The sequence below is a fragment of the Cryphonectria parasitica genome, assembly GCF_011745365.1.
Source record: "Cryphonectria parasitica EP155 unplaced genomic scaffold M406scaffold_5, whole genome shotgun sequence".
Lineage (NCBI taxonomy): Eukaryota > Fungi > Ascomycota > Sordariomycetes > Diaporthales > Cryphonectriaceae > Cryphonectria > Cryphonectria parasitica.
This window is the reverse complement of record NW_024468913.1, coordinates 64,208-89,413: the sequence shown is the minus strand read 5'-3', so window position 1 is coordinate 89,413 and position 25,206 is coordinate 64,208. Positions and strand designations below refer to the sequence as shown.

The following is a 25,206-nucleotide window of genomic DNA, read 5'->3' as shown; positions in this document are numbered from 1 at the left end:
CTATTGGAAGACATGAAAAAGAAATAACATTTTTACGTACAGTATCCTCGTAGAAATCGGTGGACTAATGTGTCACTTTCAACAGTGTATAGCAAGATTTGGTATGTCCACTATCATAGCCACAAATCAGGCAGAAACTAAGCTGATGCTTCATTTTGAGAGAGACTGAGACTGAGTCAAGTTTGCAGGTATGAATACTATTGTGGTGAGCACAATACACGCATGCACAGCGATATAATTGAGGAGGAAAAAAGCGGAGTAAGCTCGTGAGAAGTGGCCAACGTTTATCAAGACTGGATTACGTCAAGACCTAGACTCAACAGCCCTCCTACATCCTTAGATCTTCTAGTAGTCTCGTTGCAATTAACGTCTACTCTTCAATAGAACCATTTGTCCTCAGACACTTATTCTATTGGACCTGATACACAATCTTAGATAGTTGCAAGCAAAAATACCTCAACTATTAACTGCGGACTTCTTAGTCGACCTTGTAATAAGATAGTGCATCTGGGCGATGTTGAAGCATGAAACTTCAAACGGGTAAATGAGTCGTGGATCGTAGTTTATGAGCTTGGTAGAAAGCATAATCTTGCCCTGGATTGGCTGGGACTTTCTACGAGCAGCCCCAGCTCTTGATAAAGTTTCTGAATTATGAGACTGACTGTGCGGACTGCGTGTACCCAGAACCTGCTGGATCTTGTCAGGAACTGCATAGCGGACCGGACCAGACAGCGTGGTGCGCCCGGGAGGGGGGCAGGGTCGAAAGCCCTTCTCTTTCAAGGGCGGCGGAGCTCACCCTGCTAAGCCCTGTCTCTCCCTCTTGGTCCCGACTCCGGTGGCCCGGAACGATCTCGACTACACGGCCGGACTGATCGGCGCAGCAGTATATCCTAATGTCGTACAACCCCCACGAAAACATCCTAGGCAAGGGCTTCACTCAGGTATCCATATATATCACCGCGTTCAGTCAAATGCTCGACGGCCTAGCGTTTCCCCACAGAAAGAAGAACCTAGCGAGCCGCAAACTCAAGCTGGAGAAGCTGCTGGTCCAACGGAACCCCCTCCAGGTCCTCATCGCCGATCTCGGACTAGTCAAGTCCGCAGCAGATAGCCTCGCCCTGCAAACTCGCTGCGGCCAAGCATGCGGCGCTATAGATTTTTCCGTCCGACCATATGGCGTCCTTGCTGATATTTACTCATTCGGCATCATCGCGCTCGAGTAGCTTGACTGCATCCTGAAGCACCCACTCGCCCCGGAGTGCAATGTAGGAAACCTGTCTGAAAACTAGATGAGGCGGGTCGGGCAGAGTAATGAGAAGAGAAAAAAAAGAACTCTGTTGTTGTCTGCTCTAAGAAATAGGAAGAAGGTGGCACTGTTGCTATTCCAAGGAAGAAAAATGCTAGAAGCATTGACCCCAAGAGACGGACTTGCCACATTTCCTCTACCAGTGGGCTAACCCTAAAATCTAGAACTGATGATTGGCGTGTATAGGGCTTCAAAGGCCAAGGATTAGGTCAAACTATAGGCCAATTGCTTCTCTCTCCCTTTTGTTCTTTCTTTATTTCTTTTAACATCTTCATCACGCGCTGAATGGAGACAGATTTGTTATCAATGTCTCTCCTAATATTTATTTCGTTGGCGTTAAGACAACCTGGCGAGCAGGATGCTGACGTTGAGCGTAAGAGCTCGAAGATGCGCTACGTAATATGCCACCGGCTGGATTGAATACAACTTCCGCTTTTGTAAAAGTTGGGTCTTGGCAGCGCAATTTGCTCTGCAACTTTGGTTGACATTTCTAATTGAAAACGTTGCCGATTTCCATCAATCCGAAAAAGCATGCGGCCCGGCGGAAAGGACCTTTCAAGCATGTTAGAGGTTACAAGGTAAACAAGATCATTCTCAGTATACGTCATATGTTTGACTCGTTGATACTGATTCAGAGTCCAAGTTGAGCTAGGAAGCACGTGGCACGAAGAAGCAACCGGCCTTCCCTGATAAAGGAAAGTGAATTAGAAGACAACAATGAAATACTTCCTTAGAGCCTCGCAAGAACACGGGAAGTCCCACGTGAATACTACGCTAACGGAATGAGGCTCATGTCTCGGTCGAAAGAAGCCAAAGGGATTGAAAATAGCTTCTCAGCGATATATATACATAAGTCACCTGAGCAGTATTCTACTGGTATTCTACGAAGTGATATAAAGACTAGTATAGTATGAATATGTGAAATAGGGAAACAGAATCGCTGAAAACGGAATTGAAGTTAATGCTTGGCAAAAGAGCTATGAATCATGATATATTGAAACTGGAAAACATAAGCGTTCTCGATATCTTAAAATTTCGTGAAAGGCAATTTATAGTTACGCCAGAAAAGTATATATATGGCAAGAATGACTCCGAGTTCTGACATTCAGTCTTCGAACTCTCAAGCACAATCACAATACAGAAACATCAAACCAAAGTCAATTACAAACCCTGTTCACTCTTCACTCACTATTACACTCCGTCAGCCAACATGCGTTTCTCTGCTATCTCGACTTGCCTCATGGCCTCAATGGTTTCTGCTTTCCCTCAGACAAGCATGGATCGACTTCAGACAACCGTAAGCAAGCGCGTAAGTTATATATCCCGTTACGAATACATATAAGCACAAAATAAGCTAAAATCAGATTTCTCATAGGGTGCCGGCGAAGAGCTAGCATGCAAAGAGGCTTGCCAACTGCTCGACAACTTTCCTCCGCTGGTCAGCTCTTGCGAAGCAGCTTGTGCTGCTGCAGAGGCCAAAGCGAAGCGTGTAAGTTTTAGTATTTCTATGACCAATACTTCAAAGTATAAGCCAGCTGAATCTAGACTTTTATAAAGAGCGTTGGAGAAGAGCTAGCATGCGAGCTAGCCTGCCTACCACTTGAAGAATTCCCCCCGCTTGCTCTTGCTTGCGAAGCAGCTTGTGCCGCTGCAGATGCGAAGGTGAAGCGTGTAAGTTCTAGTATTTCTGTGACTCAATTCAACGTATGAAATAAGCTGAGACAAGATTTCTGTGCAGGATATAGAGGATGCTGTCGCTAGCACTGGCGAGGAGTTGGCGTGCGAAGTAGCCTGCCTACCACTTGAGGAATTTCCACCGCTTGCTATTGCTTGCGAAGCGGCTTGTGCCGCTGCATCTTAAGATGGCTTTGGAGGTGCAGTCTCAAATTCTTGAGGGCATGACATTCCAAGACACATGCGGGCCACAGTAGGCTTCTATTGCTCAAATTCTGAACTTTTGTGAGAAACCAAACGCACCAGTCATTACTATAAGATACAAATATAACAGTCATTACCAATTCCCATGCATAGGGGCAGGAATAACCTGACATTCTTTATGAATCACTTATGTATACCTCCTCGGTTATCTATCTCAGTTTGTCATAGTTCATGTTCTATAGCCCTAGATGTCGTGAGTTCGCGTATCAGCTAAGTCAAAGCACCCACTTCACATCACCCCTGGTTCCCGTCACCCCTAATCAGCCACACCGCCATTTCCACCCCCTTTACTTTGATAGCCTTTTCTCACCCATTTCTAATTCAATCAACTTCATCTTTTCACAGGGCCTTTATACGACTATCATGAAGCCATACACCGAAGATGAGATAGCTGAGGCTATCGAGGCTGTCAAAAAAGGCTTGTCACAGAAACAAGCCTCGCGCAAGTACGGGATTCCAAGGGCTACTCTTCGAGATCGTCTAGCAGGAACGGAATCGCACAGATTAGCTCATCAAAACCAGCAAAAGCTTTCTATTGACCAGGAGAGAGAACTGGCTCAATGGATCCTAGTTCAGAAGAGCCTAAGGCTTCCTCCTAGCCACTCAGAACTAAGGCATTTCGCTCGGAGGATTCTCAAGGTCCAAAAAGATTCTCAAGAGCTAGGAAAGAGGTGGACTGAGGGCTTTTTGAGGAGAAATCCAGAGATACAGGTTCGAAAGAATCAACAGCCAGCTTCTGAACGAATTAATGGAGCTACAACAAAGGTAATACAGCCTTGGTTTCATCTTTTCGATCTTCCTTAAATTCAAGCTATTAAGCTAGCTAATCAGTGGAATATGGATAAGGCTGGGATAATTGAGAGCTAAGGAGAGAATGTATTAGTTCTTGGTAGCTCTTCTTCATGTTCAATCCATCAAAAAGAGCCTGGGTTGAGGTTCTGGACTTCTTTTCTCGAGTGTATTTCTGCTACAGGTGCTTATCTCCTTCCTCTGGTAATTTTCAAGAGGCAAACGGTTCAATAACAGTAGTTTCCTCTTCTCTTAGACTCTTTCAAAGGCTAGCAGTTCATATCTACGAAGAACGGATGGACTGATAATGCTATAGCACTTGAATGACTGGCAAAGATCTTCATCCCAGGCAGCAAGCCAGCAGACCCCTCAGAGGCTAGACTATCAGTTCTGGATGGCCACAGCAGCCATACAACTAACGAGTTTATGTAGCAATGCTATCAAAACAACATCCTGTTGGTTTAATTGCCTTCTCATACCTCTTACGTGCTTCAACCTCTCGATCTAGGGGTCTTCTCGTCTCTCAAGAGGGTATACAGACGAAAGGTCAGCTATATAAGCCAGTAGGGGGATTGAACAGTATTTAGCAAGCGTTTATTCCTAAAGACTTATTATGAGGCTCGTTTGGAAGGCCTTTCGAGCCAGAATATCAAATCAGGGTAGAAAGCTTCTGGTTTATGGCTTGTCAGGCCCTCTAAGCCACCCCTCAGCCCTCTTCTTCTCGAGAACACTCCTCAGCATATCCAGGCCAAGGCAAATTCAAGTTCAACAGCATCAACAGCATCTCAGCTTACTCAGAAAGCCTCCTCAAGCCAGCTAGCCACCTTTCCAACTCCTCTCAAGGCTAAAGATATATACCACAAGCTACAGAAGAACCAGCATCAACTTTCAACAACCCCAATACAACAAATACTCTTCAGAAAGATATGAAAAGCATTTAGCCAGAGGGACTTCTAACTGGCTCAGGCTTTAGAGAAGATCGAGGTACTAGAAAAGCAGGCTGAGGCTAGAAGGCCAACGAAAAGAAGAAGAGTTGATACAAGCCCAAATTCGAGATTTGCAGATATTGACGATATACGGAGTGCTCAAAATGCAGTCAATTGACATACAGATAGTCAGGATGAAGAGAGCGATATCGAATTGCCTACTGAACAAGAGGACTGCATCGTGGTGGCTGAATAGAATGAGGAATATATATAACAAATATATGTGTATATATATGGTGTGGCTGATCAGGTGATGTGAAGTGGGTGCTTTGACTTACTCAGAAATACCGTAGAGCCTCCGTAAGCAAGCTTACTCCGATTGCAGACGCTATTTGTTACTAATAAACTGTGAATAGCTTCATCTATTCCTCTTCTTTCCTCTTCTTCTTGCTCTCTTTTCAGTCTTTCTTTATAAGAAGAGCTCCTGCTTCGCAGCCCCCCCCTTCGCTTCGCTTCGCTCAGCTCCTCCTCCTACCCACTCCCTAAGAAATATCTGCTTACTTCATGAAGATATTTTAACTTGAGAAATGTATCTTTTCAAAATAAAACCTACCAAAATCATCTTCCTAATTGAGCGAAATCTGAATGACGAACGAGAGCTAATCATTTTTTATGAGCTATCTTCATGTTCAACTTTTTGCTCATTTTCCCTGCTTTTACTTAGTTATCAACTTTTTTCCTTTACAGCTATGATCGATAAGAGATTATTTAACAAATAGCATTGATTTCTGTTTCAAAGCTTGTACTTGATGCTACTATTTATCATAAAAAATGTCCCGCATATATTATGAATACTCGGATTCCTACAGTGCTTATTATACTGCTATATGATATAATTATCAGTTTCAATATGTTTTTATTCTACATTTCCCTATTGCTTGTTGTTAATTTGTCTCCTGTCGTTCTGTGAAATCTGTAGCTCAATCTTTACTCCTAAAAACCTAACATCTTATAGCTAAGTTATATTACGTACCTTACTTGAAAACACAGACTAAGTACTTTATCAACACCTTTTTAGTGAAGTAAAGCCTATTGCTTACTTACATATCGCATTGAAATTCTAAGCAGCTAAGCCTTGGTGAACAACCCATGGCTCGGCGTTGGGATTGGAGTCCGCATTGCCACTGGGAGCGAGAACTGACTTTGCAGGGAGCACATGCAGGCCAGTTCCGGCTGCGGCTGATGAGTCTAGTTGCGCTATGTCACTGTCCAAACTCCGAGTCTTGGGTGAAGAGGCCCGATTCAAACGCCCAGTCAGCTCTCAAAATCTGCGTCCAAGTCAAGCGGCGTGAAGGCTATAATGGTAGCGAAAGACGCTTTCTCGCAACCTTGGGACTGTCCTCAAGCAGGGTTGATCAGTTCATAGATGGAGATATTCGGTGGGCTTTCATAATCGCCACCAAAATCAATACCAAACCTAAACACCCAGACGTACACGAGGACGGTGCCGCGGGCTGGCAGGCCTTCGAGGCTCGAAGTTGCCGCAGATCCAGCACGAAGTGCACACTGACGCTGAGGCCACCACCAGCTCGTCAGCGACAAAGTAGAAAGGCTGGAAGTTGATAGGAAGTCAATATAAACCCCGTATAAAGTTTGAAGAGGATATAGGCGTAGGGAGGCGTTCTGTAGGCTGTTGCCTATGTATATGGTTTGTGTGATGGCAAGGTAGGCCTCGTCACGAACCGAGATCGGGCTGCTGAACTACCAGGCGATGGCCAACTTTAGGGTTGTTGGGTACTCAGTGGGGACCCAATCGCCTTGGAGAGCCGAGAAGGCCACAAATTGCGAGTGGAGAGCGGAAGCGCTATATTCGGAGTCACCCAGCCGCTGTTGATAATATACCTGAGGGGTTGGGTAAGCGACGTCTTGTCTGGGTCGTCCACTCCCTGGGGCCGTGAGATGAAGGAAAACCGCGGCCCCTCGGCAGCAGTGAGGAAGCGCAGAGTGGTATTGTACCCAAGTCGGCAGTGGAACCCGAGATCTGGCCGAAAGAGAAGGTGGTGTGGTCTTGTCCGGTTGCTCAACCTCGCTGTAGAAGCCAGCAGTGCTGAATAGCTAGGGCTGGTAGCTGAGGACAACAGCTCCCTGGTATATCTTGGCATTGCCCTCCGCAAAGGTGCGAAACATACCGCCTAACATACCTGGACTGCGCTCATACGAGATAACCTGCGCTCCTAGAAGGGCCCTGGGCTCCGGAGGGTTGCCAAGAGAAGAGCCCTTGGTGAAGGCAAGCCCTAGGCTGAATCCTAGTAGATCAAAGGCCGGGAGCCTAATGACCACCGAGGCGTCCATTTTGACAGAGGGTGTCTTCACTTCCGTATTCGAAACCCATATTCCTGATCGAAATGGAGCCTTGGCTCTTGGGATAAGGCACGCAGAACTGCTGCTCAAGTCGCCAGCCTTGTTGGCGGACTCGCCGGCCTTGAGTGTTGGCAGCGGATCCTTGCCAAAGCATAATTAGTCGAGGACCACCCTCGAAGCGCGATTAGCGTCTTTGAGTACCAACATCAAGAGCAGACCACCCTTGATAAAGACATTCTCGGGGTCCGTCGTCTTCTTGACCGTCTTGTACCGGAGAGACTTTAGGTCTCAGTCGGGGACCCCTATGATCGAAACATCGGTACTGAGCATGGCGTCTTTTACCTTTCCGTCAAGCACGCTGCTAACCTTGTCTACCTAGCCCTCCTTCCATGGCCATGGCTGGTGCGGCGTTGATGATAGCCTTGTTCCGCAACCGCAAGAAGATCCTAGAATCCGGCAAGGCAACAGCGGCAAGTATCTCCATGAAAGCTAACGTCGATTACAAGTCCAAGCCCGACATGCTCAGCCCGCTCGAAGCCATCCTCGCCGAGTCGTGCAGCCTTGATGACACAGGGAGGATCCAGGTGGTGCCGCGCCCCGCCTGCTCGATGCATTGGATCCCTCATATTACGGACCCATTGCGCACTCCCTCATCGACCGCCCCCTCCGATCACGAGCCAAGTGGATAGTCGGCGCCTACGATGCCGACAAGCCAATATGGATCCGGATCCGTCACAACCCTGCAACGAGTACAAGACGCTGAATTCGCTGGATTGGTTTGTCGTCCAGCGCAGGCTTCTCGACCAGATGTCCTTGATGGGAATTCCGTCTCACTATATAATCACAAATGCAAGCCACCTACCAGTGGAGAGCATTCAATTCTTCCAGATCGACGATGCCTGGACTAATAGTACGACACACTGACAATTAGTAATGCAAACAACATCAATCGAGCTGCGGTGATCCTTTTACATGAGCGGGTCTTCGGGCGTGCCGAAAAGCGTTCTTCGCAGCCAAAAGAATCTACATAGTCGCATTCGGTGAAGACTGCCCTCGTGTCCCGTTTTTGACATGTGGTACTCGCGCTCAAGCTCAAGCTCACACAGCTATTAAAGTTCGTTCGGTCGTTCCCGACAAGCGAGCGAAGGGGGTAGCCAGTCAGTCCTAGATAACTAGCAATTAACAAGCCAAAGTTGCATTGTAAGCTATATTAGCTTTCTTGGCGCTTGCCCCGGGATTTGCCTTGGTAGAATGTGTAGACGAGTCAATAAGTTAATTCGAAACAACTGAGTAATAATCCTTTTGATTGCGACACTTCACTAGCAAAAACACTGGTCCATATATGCCAACTACATACTTAGTTTGACAACTAAAAAGATGTATTTAATTAAATGGCTGTTAGTAATATATTTAGTATTGCAGACTTAATATCTTGGATTGAAGTATATTCATTCGACTCGATTGGAGCGATGGCTGATCACTTCAGCCTTGTCATTGCTCATGTAATAAAATGCTTACGTTATGGACGGTGAGTTCCAACACCTTGCTGGCTATCTACTTTGTGATCTGCATGTTGAATGGGTTATAGCAAGAATCCTTACTATGGCACTGTAAGGAGACATAAGGAGTTGGCCGCCAAGAAAGGTGGGAAGACCCATTGAGCAGAGTCAGGTTATGTGGGTAGATCTTCCTATACTGGGGAATGAGTGATGAGACATAGGTGTACGTCTTGTGGAATATACTGGCGATTGCTTTAGCATGATAAAACTTTGCGTTGCTTTACATACTATATTCTTCTGAGCAGACTAGGCCAAATTCTAACTAGTGGGTTTGGCTACTTTTTGAGTTGACCACTTACAGTTTCCATGTGGCTTCATTTTGGCCACTGAATGCTCTAGAGATGTCAGTTCAAGCAGTTCTGGGATGTTGATTCAAGATCAACACATAATCTCACACTCTCCACATGATGATTTGTGAAATCATTTGCCAAGTAGGGCTTGTACAAACTCAAATATAAACGCACTGTATATAAGAGCATGCTCAGCAGAGGATATTTTAGTGCCTGGTAACTGCTTTTTATAGCTTTCACAATCATTAACATATTATTCCTTACCAAGCATAGAAGCTATCAGTACATTCTTTCATATTCACTTCTTTTTTTGACTCCTTTTTTTATCAAAATGACGCTCTTTACCTTTATAGCAGTACTCTCCTTAGTGGCAAGCAACATGGCATGCCCAACTCATGACAACCACCAGCTGCTTGCTGTAAAAGCAAGACATCTTGCAGACAGAGCAACAGTATCGCCAGACTGGTCTTATCAAGCGTCCTTTGACTGGGGCAGCATGAACCCAGGTAAGCCCTTCGAGCTTGACACATGTCAGCAAGGCTTTCCTTACTCAACACTAATATTTAATGCAGACTATGGTCTCTGTCAGACCGGCACACAACAATCGCCTATCGCTCTAAGCCTTTCCAATGGCCTAGCATCAAATCATCGACCGACCTTTCAGTACGACAGCAACGTGACAGGGACTTTCTTCAATTGGAATTTCGGGCCTGCCTTCACTCCATCACATACTGAAGGCGAGGACTATACCTCGGCCCCATCCTTGACTTACGACAACGAGACTACCTACTTAACGGGGTGGCATTTGCACGCGCCGGCCGACCATACGGTGGGGGGCATGCGCTCCAAAGCCGAGATGCACTTCGTGCACGTCAATGCCTCGGGCCATGAGAAAGCTGTTCTTGCCTTCCGCATCGACCCAGGCAACGTGGACAACGCTTTCTTCGCTCAGCTGCCGGCTATGATCGGTTTCAATGAGACTGACACCGTCCAGGAGGCTACTCTTGACCTCTCACTCGCTCTCGATAGTGTCAGCTGGTTTAACGAGTACTGGACTTACCAGGGAAGCCTGACCAGCCCACCATGCTCCGAGGGTATCCGCTGGTTCATCGCGCGCGATATTCTCTTTGTTGGGATCGAACAGATGCAGGCTATACTGGGTGCGAGCACCTACAGCGCCCGCGACGAGCAGCAGGTCTGGCTTCATCGCATAAATGAATAGAGTTTTACAAAGTGGTGTTATCATGTTGCAACAACACATGAAAACCATAGCTTTGCTGGTCGAAATACATATGGGGTGATGTGCTATTAAGACTAGGAAGTAATAGAAAAGGGACTGATAACAAGTGTAGGAAAGGGAGATGGAACAGGAAAAGAGATAGATAACTAGATGGAAGAAATTAATTAGAGTACTAGCAGCTAACTTACTGGCGAAGCTGTGTACTGCTCAGGACCAGTGATTCACCATTTATGCATGGAATCAGTTAATTGCTTCAAAGCTAATTATTGCATATGAGATTGTTGTGCAAGCAGAGTAAATGGATTGTAATGGAGTTTTGATGTCTCAGTGGCTCGATTATAGCTCTTTTAAAAACACTAATACTCTCATGCATTGACATTTTCATGTTGCAAAATGGATCTTGGGTGGCTCTTGGATACTTCAGCAGCGGCAAAGGTGAGGAGTTTTTATTGTCTTGACAAGCCAGCTTAGGAGTCAAAGCACGAGTAAGCATGGAAACCAATAGGCTTGAATCCCACTTCTTCTGCCTATGTATTATAATGTATTGAATATGCAGGTCATGAAATGAGTTATATAGAATAGAGGGCTCAGCCAGATATCTAGCTTCTTGTGTCTATTATTCCACTTAACTCGTTTCATAACTAACAATTTCTTGGATAGTATAAATGGGTTATAGTATTTAGATCCTTTTGAAGGATGAGGTGTGATGTATGCATGTAAGTTAGACCAACATATATCCAACCAGATAATTCGTTAAACAAACCCACCCTCGACTTATAGCATATTGCAGTTCTTGTCCACTAAGCTTGAAGGCAGTGTGATTATCTATATGTAAACCATATCCTGGCCAGACTCTTAATCAGGATCAATTTTCTTCTTCCAATCCACTTGTGGATACGTATTTAACCAAAGGGTACCCTGAACACAGTCGCATTGGCCTTCATGTCTGTTGCTGTACTGCTTATGCGTTAGTCGACCGCCGTCAGCCCCTTATACAGGTAGAATTAACATGCAAATAGGCTTACCGGTAACCATCTGGATCAATTGGAGCAAGGTCTTGTTCATCCCATGCACCTTCACATTGAGATGTCGGATCGCAGCCTTGGATGCAGCACTCGTGAGTTCATCCACTCGTCTCAACCAAATTGTTATCTCGTCAATGATGCTCCTGAACTTCATGATGAATGGATGAGCAATGGCTGCAAGGACATGTCTTGCCTTCCCCTTGCTACAAAACTTAATGGCCTTCACTATGAACTCGACAAGTTTCACGTACAGCAGTGGTACTGCTTCTTACATGCAAGTCGTGGGATATAAAATCGAGTGGAGCTCGGTTCGTGGCAGCACATCTGCCACGTCGGAGACCGCCTTCCATGTCTCGCGAACAGCTCATGGTGATTCAAGATGGAGATGAAAACAAATTTCATTGCTCCCCAGGCTAGCAAGACATACTCCAGGTGGTGTTGGACGAACATATCGAACACGGCTCCGTAGTACACGACTCTTGTAGAACAATTTGAAAGCCATTGTTAACGTTTAGAGGCTCCGAACCTAGATTTGTGTGAGTCCGACAGTCTACGCAGCTATATCGGCCACAGCCGTTTACAGTCAGCTGGGAGTGGTGACGCCTTTTAGCTGTCGCATAAGATATGTACTCCTCCAACACTTCTGCGACGGCTTTTTGGACATCTTGCATTGAGTGCTGGTTCCACAGCTAGACAAGTTGTTGCTCCTTGGAGGCAAGGATCGTCTTGAGGATATCGAGGGCATTTTCGTAGGCTTCCCTTGCAGGGTCGAATAAAATGTATCTCAGGCACAAACACCTGATCTGCAAGAAATCAGATAAGCAAGCCTTTAATTTTGGCTATAATGCCAACCATTGTTGCGAAGTTCTGAAATACCAGCCAACATAAAGGTCGCACCCTGTTTCCGTTGTGGGCTCGTTCAAATTTAGAGCTGAAAGGTCGAATGGGATCGATGAGAGATGTTGGAAATGTACAAGGAGTTGGGACACAGTATCCTGACAACTTGTTGCAGCCATGACTGAGAAGTAGTAGAATAACTATAGAGCAAGTGGCTTGATGATAGGAGTGGCTGACCACGCAAGCGTTGCTCGACTTGTTTGTCTCTCTCTCTCTGTCTTTCTTTTTCTTCTTTGTTCTTCCCCTTCCGACGTAAGGAGTACCGTGAGCCTGTTGATATGCAGTGCCGCTCGAAGATCGCAAGGCAGGTTGGCCTTTATGCAAAACCACTTTGTGACCTCGCAAGTACTTACTGGGATGGGTAATATTGAATATCACGCTACTGTAAAGCAAATATCATCAAGTCCCTCGAATCAAGCCACGTTTAGGATAAGGCCTTACACAAGGAATGTCGCTCAGCCATTGCAGGATATAGATGGTCATATTCATGTTACCAAACCATGTCAGGGACTCACTTTCCTGGACTACTAAAGTCCCCGCAAGTTGGAAGAGGGGGTGGTGCATTTGCTTTGGTAGTTGTCTTATTATATATCTTCGAAATTTAATTTCGTGGGCTTTCCACCTTTTTCAACTTGTAATCTCTTCCAGATTAACCTCTTGACTACACATACTAACTTCATCATGAGTTGCGAGGGTACAGCCACCTAGCACTGTCTACAAGCTTCAACGGCTGTGTAGAGGCTGTGTTCCCTGTCTGCTTACTATCTACTCCAAAGCAGAAGAGGAAGCCACACGCATGGATTTCTCGACAATTACTGTAAAGTGGTTGCGGCGATGCTGGGAGGGTTCTCTTCCCAGATCATCTGAGCTGCCAGTCACAGAGCCAGCTTCCTCTCAGATGCTCCGAGTTCGATCTCATATGAAAAGTCCAGATGCAAGAAAGGCGATAGATCTACAAAAAGACACGAGGAGTTCTAGTTCAGGGTCTTGCCAGTTGTTACATAATGAGTCTGATTTAAAAGGGAAAGAAGTACCCACGGTCGTTGCCCCTGCTCCGCGAAGAAAGACCACAGATCATGATCCTATCATGTTCTTATTGCCAAGTAGGATTATTATTCGTACCGGACGTGCTTCTTCTCACGTTTGTCGACGCCGAGCCATAGGAGGTCGGGTCGGCTGTAATGTCCGTGGGTGTCGAGGTAATGCTTCGCTCTGTCGATTTCCCTCAAGTCAAGATCAGCAATGACAAGACCCTCCTCGTCCTCCTTCAGCGTCTGCACGTAGGTCTCAAGTGGCGATCCGTCGGGTGCGAAGATCTGCGTCAAGCCTCCGCCGGGTTTGTTGAAGAGAGCTCCCTCCTTGCAATTCTGAAGGTCGATGGTGCTCTGTGGCAGGATGCTGTTGACGTAGAGGGAAAAGCAGCTGCCTTCAACGCTGTGGATCTGAGTGAGGACCTTGGCCCCTGCCATCACAAATGCTTTTCAGCTTATGACTTGTCAAGCGGCACTTGCTCTAAGGCTTCCTTACCCTCAGCTGCAGTGTGATAGGGACTCTTGCCACTTTCCCAGCTGAGCATCGCGGGCCATGCGGCGACATGAATCTCCTCTCCCTGGCTGTAAGTATGGTAACGGAGCAAGGGCTGAGTGTGCTCCCAGCAGTTGAGGCCGCCGACCTTGCCAATGCCGCGAATGTCGACGACATTCATCAGCGACGCGCCGCTCCCGTCCCCGAAGATGGTCCGCTCCATGTGCGTTGGCTTGATCTTCCTCCGCGTCATCTTGATCTCGCCGTCGGCGCCGATCATGGCCGAGGCGATGTACAAGGTCCGGTTGTAGTGCTCGGAGAAGCCCAGGTGGACGGAGACCTTGGCCTCTTTGGCAGCGGCACAGAGCAGCTGGAACTGGGGTGAGTCGACCTTGAGACAATTATTCATGTACTTCTCTGCCATCTCCATGTCGATGGAGCGGGTCCTAGACTCATTGTTAGCTGGATGGAAGGGCGCGGGGTCAATATTCGTCTCATGCAGTCATGCGTCTCGAACGACATTGTTGCTGGGGATGTTCTCACCAGATCCAGTAGGGATAACCTGGAATCGCACATTCCGCGAATGCGATGAGTTTGGCTCCCTTATGCCCCGCCTCGGTAATGTACTTGCAGGCCTTGGCGATGTTGGCCTCGAGATCAAAAGGCACGGGCTCGAACTGAGCCGCGGCGACGCGTACAATCCTAGGCTGGAGCCGGGGCTCCAGCTGAGGAAGGACCGTTGTTCCGTCGGCAGCGGCAGGCATCTTGAAGGTTACAATGCTGGGATTGTGGATACGCTTGCGAATGTAGGTACTTTGGGGATGTGTGTAGGGTTGATGATGGAGAACACCCCAAAGGGCGTCTGGGTGAGGGCAACTTGCGGACTTTATAGTTGGTGGCGTTTGGAGAAACATTTGCCCCATCACATAGCCAGCATACCTGCTTACCACTCTGAATGTCCTATCTGCGGGCGGCCTGGCCGCTGTTGGGCAGCGATTGTGGTGGAACATAGCAGGACATATTTTGGCACCATGCATGTCCATCACACCCTCTGCAAGTATCTGGGTCAACGTGATATGAACTATTGAAAATTCTAGCTAGTTCACATGCTCAGAGGGACTGCAGTTCTTGCAGACTTATTTATCTGTATGCGAGAAACGTAGGTTATCTCTGGGCTTGTTTTACAAATTCAGATAACGGTATATATTACGATTGATCCGGTCTGAGCTGAAACACTTCCCCTCATCGGGCAGGCCAATAGCTGCTCCATCGGTCTACAGGGAGTTAACATTACCCTGATTTCCTTGTCCACATCTGAAGGGATGTCGGCGCTCGCCGTCCAGGAGCTGACGCTGACCCGCAAGTGGCCCAGCAGGGCTGGTTCCATTCTCGGTTCTGCTCAATGGTATATCGCGGCCGGTCAACATCTCCCAGACCTGCTGCTCTAGAGAATGTCACATGAGCCTTCAGGGCCTGGACGGAACGCCTGCTCGGCGGTCTGAGCGCAAGTATCAGCAGGTCTCAGGGACAGCTCAAAGGGCGCCAACGGTCGTGAGGTGTGTGATGGCTTACCTCCTCTGGCTGCAAGCCGGGTCATATTTACACTCTGCCTGTCGATATCTACAGGCTAAGTACTGGCATCAATCTCTATGAAGTAGCCAGGAACCGAATCGGCATGTCGATGCACCCCAAATGAGAGTGAGCTTTATGTACATCATACTGGAGAATTTGGCTTGATTAGCACTTCAATTGCGAACAATTTAGCTTTTCAAGATTTGCATAAACTATATTTACATGTGTAGATTAACAGAGCATATCGCCTCGTCTCCACACGGCACCTGGCGATCAAAGTGCTGTTCACATCCTTTGCTGCGGACGATCTCAATGACAGCCTCTGATCTATCCATCAGCTCTGCTGAGAACGAGCCGTCGCGGGCATGAAATGGTTATATGATGGCATGTAATACATATCATGCGTTAGTGGTAAAGTTGCTGAAATTCGTATTTGGCTCACCAAGTGAGTAGAACAGCCGAAATTCGAATCACGGCAGTGTCAGTCCACTATTCAGTTGCGTTGCCCTCTTTCCCCCACTATACCCTCCCCCCTATTTTCTGAATCTGGTAGCTTTATCTTCGAGTCCTCGTTTCTTTTACTTTTTCTTAGTGGTGCTACTTTGCAAACATGTATCAGTAAAGTAAACATCCTTAATTTTACAGACATGTTAGCTTTTGGTCCTATGATGTGTGTCTTGAGAGGGAGGGTTGGCTGCAAGAGAGAGTGTGTGACCCTAATTGCTCAGCTTTGTTTCCTTTCCTTTTCCTTATTTACTTTCCAGAACAACTTGCGATGGCAACTTAGTATCCGAAACCAGTGTGTCCCTCTCCTCTCTGTCCATTGCTCTGAATTATATCTTTCCACGATATAGATGAGGACGAGATCAATTATATGAATGAAGACGAGAATTCAGATGATGATGACTATAAGGAAGAAGCGAGCAATGCTGCTAACGATAAGTATCGGATAATGAGCGTTTAATACAAGTTATATTTCAATGAGATCTTCCTACGATAATAGATATGTACAAAGACTAACGTAATTTCTTTCCAGCCCCGTTAATATGTCCTTGCATTATCTTATGCTCCTCCCATAAGGATCCTTTTCTCTCACAGACATTCGCATTCGCACAGCTCCTCCTCAGGAGCAGAGGACAACCTTCTCAAGCAAACCATCCAGAAACCACCAGTTTATGCAAATCATATATCGAACTCCAACGGGCTGTTATATCTGATCTATCATCGGCTTGGTTTCAGTCATTTCCGTCTACATCCGGTGCCTCCTCTGCTGCATCGCTCCTTTCTCATGCTGCCACGGCTGTAATGATGGAACGAAGAGAGGAGGAGAGCAGGATGGATGCGTCAAAGGACAACAGATAGAGTATTTGTTTACTCTAGCCTCACAAATTATACGCCGCACCCAGTGCTTGGTGTTGTCTTGTTTCTTATCGCAGAAATGCCCGAGATTTCAGCTGCCCGATTCAATCACCTTGTCGAGAGCTATCGTGCATGTAACGTAGAGCCACGTAGGGCTGCGTTTGTATTTGACATTCAAACCCAAAAGCAAAGCTATGAAGCCCAATCCCGAGATGGGGAGGTTGATCCACTAAAGCAGGAGAAGGTCAGCATCACTCAAAACAAGCTTGCCGGCCCAGATGGTAATAGATGACTCATAAAAACCCGGCGCCAATTTATCTGAGCTAGAGCGTCGCCAATAATAGAACCTATCGTGGCGTCAACAGCAGCAGTCGATAGGAAGGCGTTCAAATAGGGCTCACGGTATCAAGGCGGGATTATATCGCAGATGATGATATCTGACAATACGTATACTCGGCCCGCGATCAACATTCCGGACTTTGAGCACCTTCAGCAAGGCCATTCCCAAGGGTGAGCGATCGCCATGATCATAGGGTTGCGTCGGCCGAATATGTTTGCAATCTGACCGTATAAAGGCTGCGGAATGGTTCAAATAAATAGGTATGAGTTCGTAATCCATACATAGTCGCTGCTCCCGCCTAGGTCATAAGTGATGGTTGGTAGAGATGTGGTGATGATCGTGGAACCGACGCCGCCCATGAAGGATAACAGAGAAAAAACAAGAAAAATGAGCCATATACGCCATGAATGCTTGAATGTCTGTGTAACTCAAGGTCTACATCGTTTTCCTGTTCCTCCAAAACCAACGTATAGTGAAGATGGACAAAACTGCGGCCCTATGTCGCATTGAAGCTGACTTTGATATTTCCAATCAATAACTTAGGTCAAACGATCCATTGTGTTCATCTCACATGGCCTTGGAGGCTTGTTTCTGAAAGCAGTAAGTCGATGGTACGACCTGCTACAGAAGGATCTCTGCTATTTGGGATGCTAAACAAATGCTCAATCTCTCATGCAGAGCCTCGTGCTTGCTCCCGAGGATTCCTCCAAATATGACAGTATCATCTCAGCCACAAGAGTTATGGTAGAGATCAGAGTAGTTATTCATCATGTTCGGAATGAGATCACTGACAATAGCTACCCAATAGACTTCTCTGAATTACCTGCCCGGTCATAAACCGCTTGAATTTGATCCCCTGCAGCAACAAGTACTCAAGTACCTCTTACAGGCTGACAACGGCAACTTGAATCCGAACCAGCTGCTTCCTCTGCTTCACAGTCTTTCTGAAAGTATCAATGAGGTGCATGTGGTTTTCGTCGAGACCAATATGATTCTACACGCACAGTGCATGAACTAATGTCTCTTAAGGCTCCATCATCGATAATGTGCGTCTTCACATGTAATATGACTAAAGAAGGTCTATTTGAGGGATAGCAATTGAAGATCAGTAGATTTTAACCACTCCCCTCTGTCTTACTTTCATAGGTCCTGGGGAAAATGATAGCGCTTCAACCGACACAATGAATTCGGGCATGCTGAATGGATCGACAAGTCGCACTCTGAATTGAGTCAGGACATGGTCGCGACATTACCGAAGACTGGCTTTGTAAGTGAAGTTTGGCCCGACGGAAATGAAATAGAAACGAATCAAGTAAACAGTGGACATTGAAAGAATCACTAATGCTCAAGCATGCAGACGGCAAATTTGCTGAAGCACAGGTTGGAATTCTGAACGCACTGTTCTCCCATGTATCGCCTTTTGATCCCCTCACTATCGGCAAGCGTGGTTCAGACACCGTTTTACGACTGGATGATTGCCTTACTGCTGTCGCCGATCGAGTACGGCACCTGATCTGGAAGATCGAAACCCATCGCGAGACCGAGTTTGTGTAGCAATACGTCAACTCCCACAAGAAGGGCAGTAAGAAGGTTTTCTACTTCCTGTTTGATAGCCACGATTTACGCTTTAACAGTCTGCGAGCCACGCTTCGGACCTGTATCTCTCAGTTAGCCTACCAAGGTTTGGGCAGACGGTCTGATCAAATCAGTCGGATCGCGAGCTACATGCTGGCGCTCCAGGCGTGGACCGATGAGCATCTGCTGATGTACTGGAGACATTTCCAGCATCATACAGACGACATCTACATCACTGCGAGCCTCGATGAGTGCGACGGCTGGAAACGCAAGCTGCTCTCATTCCTGCGCATTCTCTTCGCCTTGAGAGAAAGCCGCAGTAAGACCATCATCACAACGACAGCGGACTCGGATGAACAACTTAGCTTGGAGCTTGCTACGATACAACCCAGCGATGTCTACAAAGAGGAGCGTCTTAACAGCGACTTTCTCGTGAGCGCAACGGATAATGAGGACATTCGGTTCCAGCTGTCCAAGCTGCTGCATGAGAATTCACGGCTCGCCAGCAACCAAGCTGTTGCGGAAGTGGTCAGGGATGTGCTGAACGCGTACGGGCAGGATGATGATCAGCGGCACATCAAGGAACAATGGCTTTCTACAAGCAGACATTTTCCGGCACACTGGTTCGAGGAACACCTCTCGCGTCTTAGCACCACGGGTGAAGGAGACTGCGTGTTCCCGCTTGTGCTGCGTGCTATACCCAAGGAGTGGCGGGAGTGGGCTCGACCGCTTTTGTCGTGCGTCCCGGTCATCTGTACGCGTTATACGGGCGGATGAGATGTGTGTGATAGCAGGACTCATTCCGGGCGACGGAGAGGTCGAGAACAAAAACGGCATCCTCTCGTGTTTTGGGGGTCTTCCACGTGTCCAGCAGCACAATCAAGTAGTCTTTGGCCACAGCGACGTCTGGGATTGGTTGCAGTCCTGAGTCGACGGACCCGAGGCCCATGACTGGTGGAAGCATAATTCCTGCAGCAGGAGGCAGATGAAAGTCCTTACGACATGCATGGCCTACAACATGTCTCAGTCGAAAAGTGCTAGCCCATCCATCTCGCCTGCAGAACATGGGCTTCCTTATGCAATCCAGTACCAGCCTTTCCACTACGGGAGTATTAAGACGTTAGGAATCCAACAATAAACGAGGCTGTGAAGAGATTTCGTCTTAGGGCTGTTGAGAGACCAGAAGGCCTTTTCGGACTGGGCCAGTGCTTATGTCTTCCTCGCGGACCCCCTTACACGGCCTGACCCATCTGCCACCTACCCCTGCCCATCATGGCACATCTTGGCCTGGACGATCTGGTGGAGACTCTCAAGGAGGAGAACGATGATGAAGAAGACTATTTGTGGGGTCTGATCAAGGCGGCTAGACAAGGCCACCTCAGCACGGTTCAGATGCTCAAGCCAGGGAAAGGATTCAGCGTTCATGATCCTACGCTAGAGAGGCTGGTGGCCGCCGCATTGTCGTCAGGAAACGCCGAGGTGGTACAGGAGATCATGGAATTAATGCCAAGGGGAACTCCTAGTCCGGGCCCGACGCCTAGCTGGCGCTCGAAGTCGCTTCTCAAGGCATGCTGGCTTGGTAATGAGGAGCTGGTCGGCATCCTCCTCAACCTGGGTGCAGACCTACACGCCACCATGAAACCCAAAGAGCACTTCCCAGGATCCCTCGGGATTTTCGAGCTGGTAGTACAAAAGAAGGCAACGAGTGTCATCAAGTGGCTGCTGCTGAGCGGGCTAAGCACGGCTAGAGACGTCGACATTATGAGCAGTACCCTTCCTGAGATGTTGGCCTTGTGGGCTGACCGAGACACGGCCGAGCTTGTCCTGTCGGGCGGATACGACATGGGCAGCAGGGAAGCCTCCAGATACACAGCGCTCTAGCTGTGTTGCGAGTGGCGTCACCCCGTGGATGCTAGCGTGCTCGTCCGGCACTCACCGAACTTCACTGAGTACATAGATCCAGACACGCCGCCGGCCATGGCGATCGCAGCGGTTAAGGGGAACATCAGGGCACTCAAGGTCCTCTTGGAGTGTAGAGACGACATAAATGAGAGCCAGGGCCGCGGAACCACCACTAACGCTTTTTACGAGGCGGCCAGGATCGGGCGGCCGGACATAGTCCGCCTGCTGCTACAGTCGGCCGACGAGCAAGAGCCGCGCAAGGTCGATGTGCACTTCCTGGTCACGGGAGATACGACACCGCTTATACTTAGCCTCTATCTTACAGGGAAACATCCTGAAGAGATCACCTGGCTCCTGCTTGCTAGCGGCACCGACATGGACGCGACCGAGGACGGCAACGGGCACCGCCGCCGAAGAGCGCTGCACCTGGCGGCCATCTAGACTTCGGAGCACATGCTTTGGATCGCCAAGACCCTTATCGAACTTGACGTTGAAGGGGATGGGAGGGGCTTGGGAGGGCTGACGCCGCTCCTCTACAGCGCTTACTGGGGCACACCTGCTATCGCGAAGATGCTGGAGGACGATGGGGCCAACCTGACTGTGTCGGACCCTGGGGAGAGAATGTGGACTCTGCTGCATGCCGAGTATGACCAGCCTAAGGTCGTTCGCATCCTCCTCGACGCGGGCGTGGACCCGACCGTGAGGCACGAGGCCAATACCACACCGCTCTCGATGGCGGCAGAGACTGGGCAGGTTGAATGTCTGCGCATGATGCTAAGCAGCAGCAGAAAACAGGAGGAGAGCCGCTCAGCCGTGGTTGGTGCTCTGTGGGCCTCTGTATAAGCCAACTGCGTGGCCTCTGTCCGCCCGCGCCTCGACTATGCTGACGAGAAAGGGGTGACGGTTGTCGGTCTGGCGCTGTCTCGCGGGTTCGAGGACACCCTGCGCGTCCTTTTATAGTTCCGGCCCGACCTAGCGCGGAGAGACACTGACGAAAACACCATTCTTCACTAAAAAGCAAATAAGATTATAAAAATTACATCAACTACAGCAAATTTGAGCTTAAGTTATGCTATCGACAGATTAGAAGAGAGGTATCATTGTAAGTATAAATGGTTGATCGCTTCTTTTCGAAAATAATAAAGGACAATAAGAAGGCATAATAATAAACATTCAATTTCAACCTTTAAATCCTAAGCAGCAACCCTATCACTTTTTTTTGCCTTGCTAACCTATCAAGAAAGGCCAAATACCACTCTGATCAGAGTGTACAAAAGTCGGTAGGCACCTTTCTTCCACGCCCTAATACTATATTAGAGGAGCTCGACTCTTGGTTGTCTTCTCCTTTGGCTTTACGTGTCATAAACTAAGCCAGGGGATCAACGTGTTACTTGCTGCGCGGGCGAGGTCACATGTGTGTGCGGGATGCGTCCTTTCTGGATCAACCGTGCACAAAAGAACAAAATGAAAAGAAAAGGAAGAAAAAAGGAGAAAGAAAAAGAAAGAAATAGCACGACGATATCTTTGATGTTATTGTGCGTTGGTAAGCGCCCACGTATTTAACTTATTTAAAGCTTGAAACCTTGAGGTAATTACAAAAAGGGATTGACGATTCTCCTTGTTTGCGGGAAATGCAACGTTTATTGAGCTTTGGCTTGAGTACGACGGTGCATCTGACATCAGTACATTGGAAATCTGACATAACACGACTGAAAACGGTGTCGGTGGCAATTCAAGTTTTTCATAGTAATGTTTCTATACATACTAGGAACGAAAGAACGAGATGAAATGATAAAGACGTTTCTCTGGGCTTTGTTAGTCTCTTTGCCCATGACAAGGTGCAAACATAGCCGATCTCCAAAGAAGAGGAAGAAAAGCCATGGATAATACTTTATAGCCCGACGGATTCTTTTCTGGGACAGACCTTAGGCAACCATGCTGTTACCTTTGTGACTGACCATTCCGGACTCAAGTCTACGTGTCACATGATCTGCTCCAAAGGGGGGTGATGGGAGGGAGAGGGTTGAACATCGGCTGGATTATGCCTTCCTGCCCTGTGCGTACAGCTCGTCGATCTGCGTTTGCAGCTTCTGTTCCGAAAGCTTTCTGATCACCGTGCCTTTGCCAGCACGGACGAATGTCGCCGGAGGAATGACGAGTATCTTGGACCGATCGATTTGGTTGTTTTGCGGATTCTTGGCATTGACTTGCTCCACAAGAGGCCACACTTCGTCAATGAGCGCTTGGTCATCGCCACCGTAGTCTGCTCTCGCCTCCAGAATCAACGCAAGCTGCCGCCGGCCCTTGCCGATGATCAGAACGCCACTGAGCGATTTGCAAGCTCCGATAATCAATTCTGACTGTATCGGGTTGAACTTGTGCGAGTCCCACAAGACGATAACGTCGTCACGTCGGCCGTAGTATTGCCAAAGGTTCGGTTTGGACGGGTGCGCCTGGAAGAGGTCGCGGGTGCGCCATTCTGACACGCCAGGGCAGTTGTGGTTGAGGGCTGAGCGCTTCTCCGTGGACGCGTCGGCGAACAGGACCATTTCGTACAGCCCATCCTCGGCAAGTTGCATCTCGTGCTTGAAGTGTGGGTTCCACTCCATGTACGCCCAGTCTTCCTTATCTGGCACTAGCTGTGGAGTTTGAAAAGCCTCTGTCGAGCCGTAGAGAGGGACGAGGTCGGTCACTTGGACAAGCTGTTGGCCAGCGCTTGGGGAGAACGGGCTCCCAGTGTAACAGACAAAGTCGATGCCTCTGAAGTATTCGATACCATCAGGCTCTGCCAGCAGTTGCTCAGCCATAGAAGGATGGATGTACATCGCCCTGATCTTCTGCTGCTTCAAGACCTCCTTGAGCAGGGCACTATCGGGTGGCGCACCCGGAAGGCCGATGACTGGGGTCGATGCTTCCGTGAAGACTGGGTTGATGACGAGCGTCAAGAACCCCGATAGATGGAAAAAGGGCATTGGCGTGAAGAACTTGCCCCCTCCCTCAAAGTCCCAGATGGAGTAGTCTCGCTTCGTCCGTCCTTCTACACCCGGCAGCGTCTTCTCGTTATCAAGGGCTGCAAAGGTACCATTTGTCATGACGATTGGCTTTGGCAGTCCCGTCGAGCCAGAAGAGTGCAGGACGAGAATCGGGTCATTCTTGGCGTCCTCGAAATTCTTCCTCGAGTATGTGTACTCTCGTGGCTCTGTGGCGAGCAATTCATCCAATGATGGCATCTGAAGCGCAAATGCTCCTGTTAACTGACATAGTTGGTCAACCAGGGGCTTGACTTCTGCCCCATAGATGATCTTTGAGCATTTTGTTTGCTCGAATAAGCTTGCGTTTGTTGCTGCTGGGTTTCTAGGTGACGGAGGGAAATACTACATCATGTTAGTCTAGTTCTTACAAATATCGTGCACGAGAACAACTCGCCTTGTAGCCGCTCATCGCCGCAGCGAAGAAGACAAGAGGAGGGCGTAGATCGGGCACTCCCAGATAGGCAATCGTTCCATGATCTGATGATTTGCCCCAGGCTTCTTCAATCCAGCCTGCCAGCCACATGGTCATGCGCTTCACGTCCTGAAAAGTGACATCTCGGAATCCGTCGGCTGCGAGATTATTGGTCTTGGGTATAGCAGCGTAGATTCGACCCGGATCAGAGTCTGCCAGATCGAGTGCAGTCTCAACCAAAAGGCGGTTGCCGAATGCGTATGGCGGATATTCTCGAGTCATCATGAGGCTGTTTTGAATCTCAAGACAGCGCAACTTATCTCACTCGCAGAGTAAAAAGAAGAAAGCCGGTCGCTTTAATAACCGAGAAGCAGACAGGACCGATTTACTCTGCAAGGAGCCGTAGGTCACGAAACGGCGTTTGCACACTAAGAGGAGAATCCCGCACGTCTCCCCTCTCACGATTTAAAGACAGTGCCCATGCGTCTTAGTCAGGAGGGTGGTAAGCAATTCTGACTAAGACCAACGGGTACTCTTTTAAGCAAAGGTTAGACCTTTACTTATTGCAAAAAAGATTATGGTGTGATTAAAGTGATAATAAAGTACATATAAATAATTATATTTTTCTAAACTAATTATATTATTTAAACGTCGAATTTACTATGTTCTTTTTAATAATAACACATATATAATGAGTATAGTATGAGATTTATTAAAAATTATAAACTAATCTTTTTAATAATATTTTCAAATTTATAGCTAATATAATTTATTTACATAAAGGTAGTACGTTTTTCCCTTTTTTTTTTGTTTGAGAAAAGATGTTAAATAACATATTCATATAACTTTACCAATGTTGGCTCTGCTTTTCTTAGGGACATGATTGGATTTTTTCCCCCTCTGAATTTAGCTCTAAAGCAGGCTTTTCCCCTGTTCTTCAACCCCCACGCGCAGTTGTACTTTCATACGCTCTAGCGCAGGCCTTTTGTGCAAATGCGCTCAAATTCTGGTCCAATAAGAGATTGACCCCCTCCTTCCGTTCATGGCCCCTTTGTTGCAGTGCAGGAGATACTTGTTCCTTACCGCTGTAGTGCAGCTCCTTCGCGCAGAACCCCCGGCCTCGACGTGTCTTCCTTGATCCTACGCTCAAGGAGCGCTC

General features: G+C 47.8%; 7 protein-coding genes across 7 annotated transcripts; 4 read left to right on the top strand and 3 right to left on the bottom strand.

Annotated features, from left to right (window-relative positions):
* The first annotated feature begins 2,462 nt into the window (after nt 1-2,462).
* On the top strand, nt 2,463-3,320 carry M406DRAFT_56075 (uncharacterized protein). The gene is made up of 4 exons (XM_040924564.1): nt 2,463-2,615; nt 2,682-2,795; nt 2,864-2,977; nt 3,045-3,320. Exons 1-4 carry the CDS (start codon nt 2,517-2,519, stop codon nt 3,165-3,167), a joined length of 450 nt encoding a protein of 149 aa, XP_040775030.1. The 5' UTR covers nt 2,463-2,516; the 3' UTR covers nt 3,168-3,320.
* Nucleotides 3,321-5,890: 2,570 nt separating this feature from the next.
* On the bottom strand, nt 5,891-7,311 carry M406DRAFT_330424 (uncharacterized protein; the record flags this gene model as incomplete). Its single annotated transcript, XM_040920519.1, has 7 exons — nt 5,891-5,932; nt 5,993-5,996; nt 6,162-6,192; nt 6,455-6,531; nt 6,725-6,823; nt 6,862-7,000; nt 7,161-7,311. 7 exons carry the CDS (start codon nt 7,309-7,311, stop codon nt 5,891-5,893), a joined length of 543 nt encoding a protein of 180 aa, XP_040775029.1.
* A 2,189-nt stretch (nt 7,312-9,500) lies between these two features.
* Nucleotides 9,501-10,391, top strand: M406DRAFT_259569 (carbonic anhydrase; the record flags this gene model as incomplete). The annotated part of the gene is made up of 2 exons (XM_040917304.1): nt 9,501-9,675; nt 9,742-10,391. 2 exons carry the CDS (start codon nt 9,501-9,503, stop codon nt 10,389-10,391), a joined length of 825 nt encoding a protein of 274 aa, XP_040775028.1.
* A 3,052-nt stretch (nt 10,392-13,443) lies between these two features.
* Nucleotides 13,444-14,619, bottom strand: M406DRAFT_260167 (carbon-nitrogen hydrolase; the record flags this gene model as incomplete). The annotated part of the gene is made up of 3 exons (XM_040917347.1): nt 13,444-13,773; nt 13,839-14,301; nt 14,399-14,619. 3 exons carry the CDS (start codon nt 14,617-14,619, stop codon nt 13,444-13,446), a joined length of 1,014 nt encoding a protein of 337 aa, XP_040775027.1.
* A 3,744-nt stretch (nt 14,620-18,363) lies between these two features.
* M406DRAFT_330421 (uncharacterized protein) lies at nt 18,364-19,478 on the top strand (the record flags this gene model as incomplete). The annotated part of the gene is made up of 2 exons (XM_040920518.1): nt 18,364-18,393; nt 18,681-19,478. 2 exons carry the CDS (start codon nt 18,364-18,366, stop codon nt 19,476-19,478), a joined length of 828 nt encoding a protein of 275 aa, XP_040775026.1.
* A 495-nt stretch (nt 19,479-19,973) lies between these two features.
* M406DRAFT_330420 (ankyrin) lies at nt 19,974-21,446 on the top strand (the record flags this gene model as incomplete). The annotated part of the gene is made up of 3 exons (XM_040920517.1): nt 19,974-20,469; nt 20,659-20,882; nt 21,045-21,446. The coding sequence occupies 3 exons, from the start codon at nt 19,974-19,976 to the stop codon at nt 21,444-21,446; spliced, it is 1,122 nt and encodes a 373-aa protein (XP_040775025.1).
* Nucleotides 21,447-22,325: 879 nt separating this feature from the next.
* M406DRAFT_107415 (uncharacterized protein) lies at nt 22,326-24,329 on the bottom strand (the record flags this gene model as incomplete). Its single annotated transcript, XM_040915239.1, has 2 exons — nt 22,326-23,957; nt 24,004-24,329. 2 exons carry the CDS (start codon nt 24,327-24,329, stop codon nt 22,643-22,645), a joined length of 1,641 nt encoding a protein of 546 aa, XP_040775024.1. The 3' UTR covers nt 22,326-22,642.
* Nucleotides 24,330-25,206: the final 877 nt, after the last annotated feature.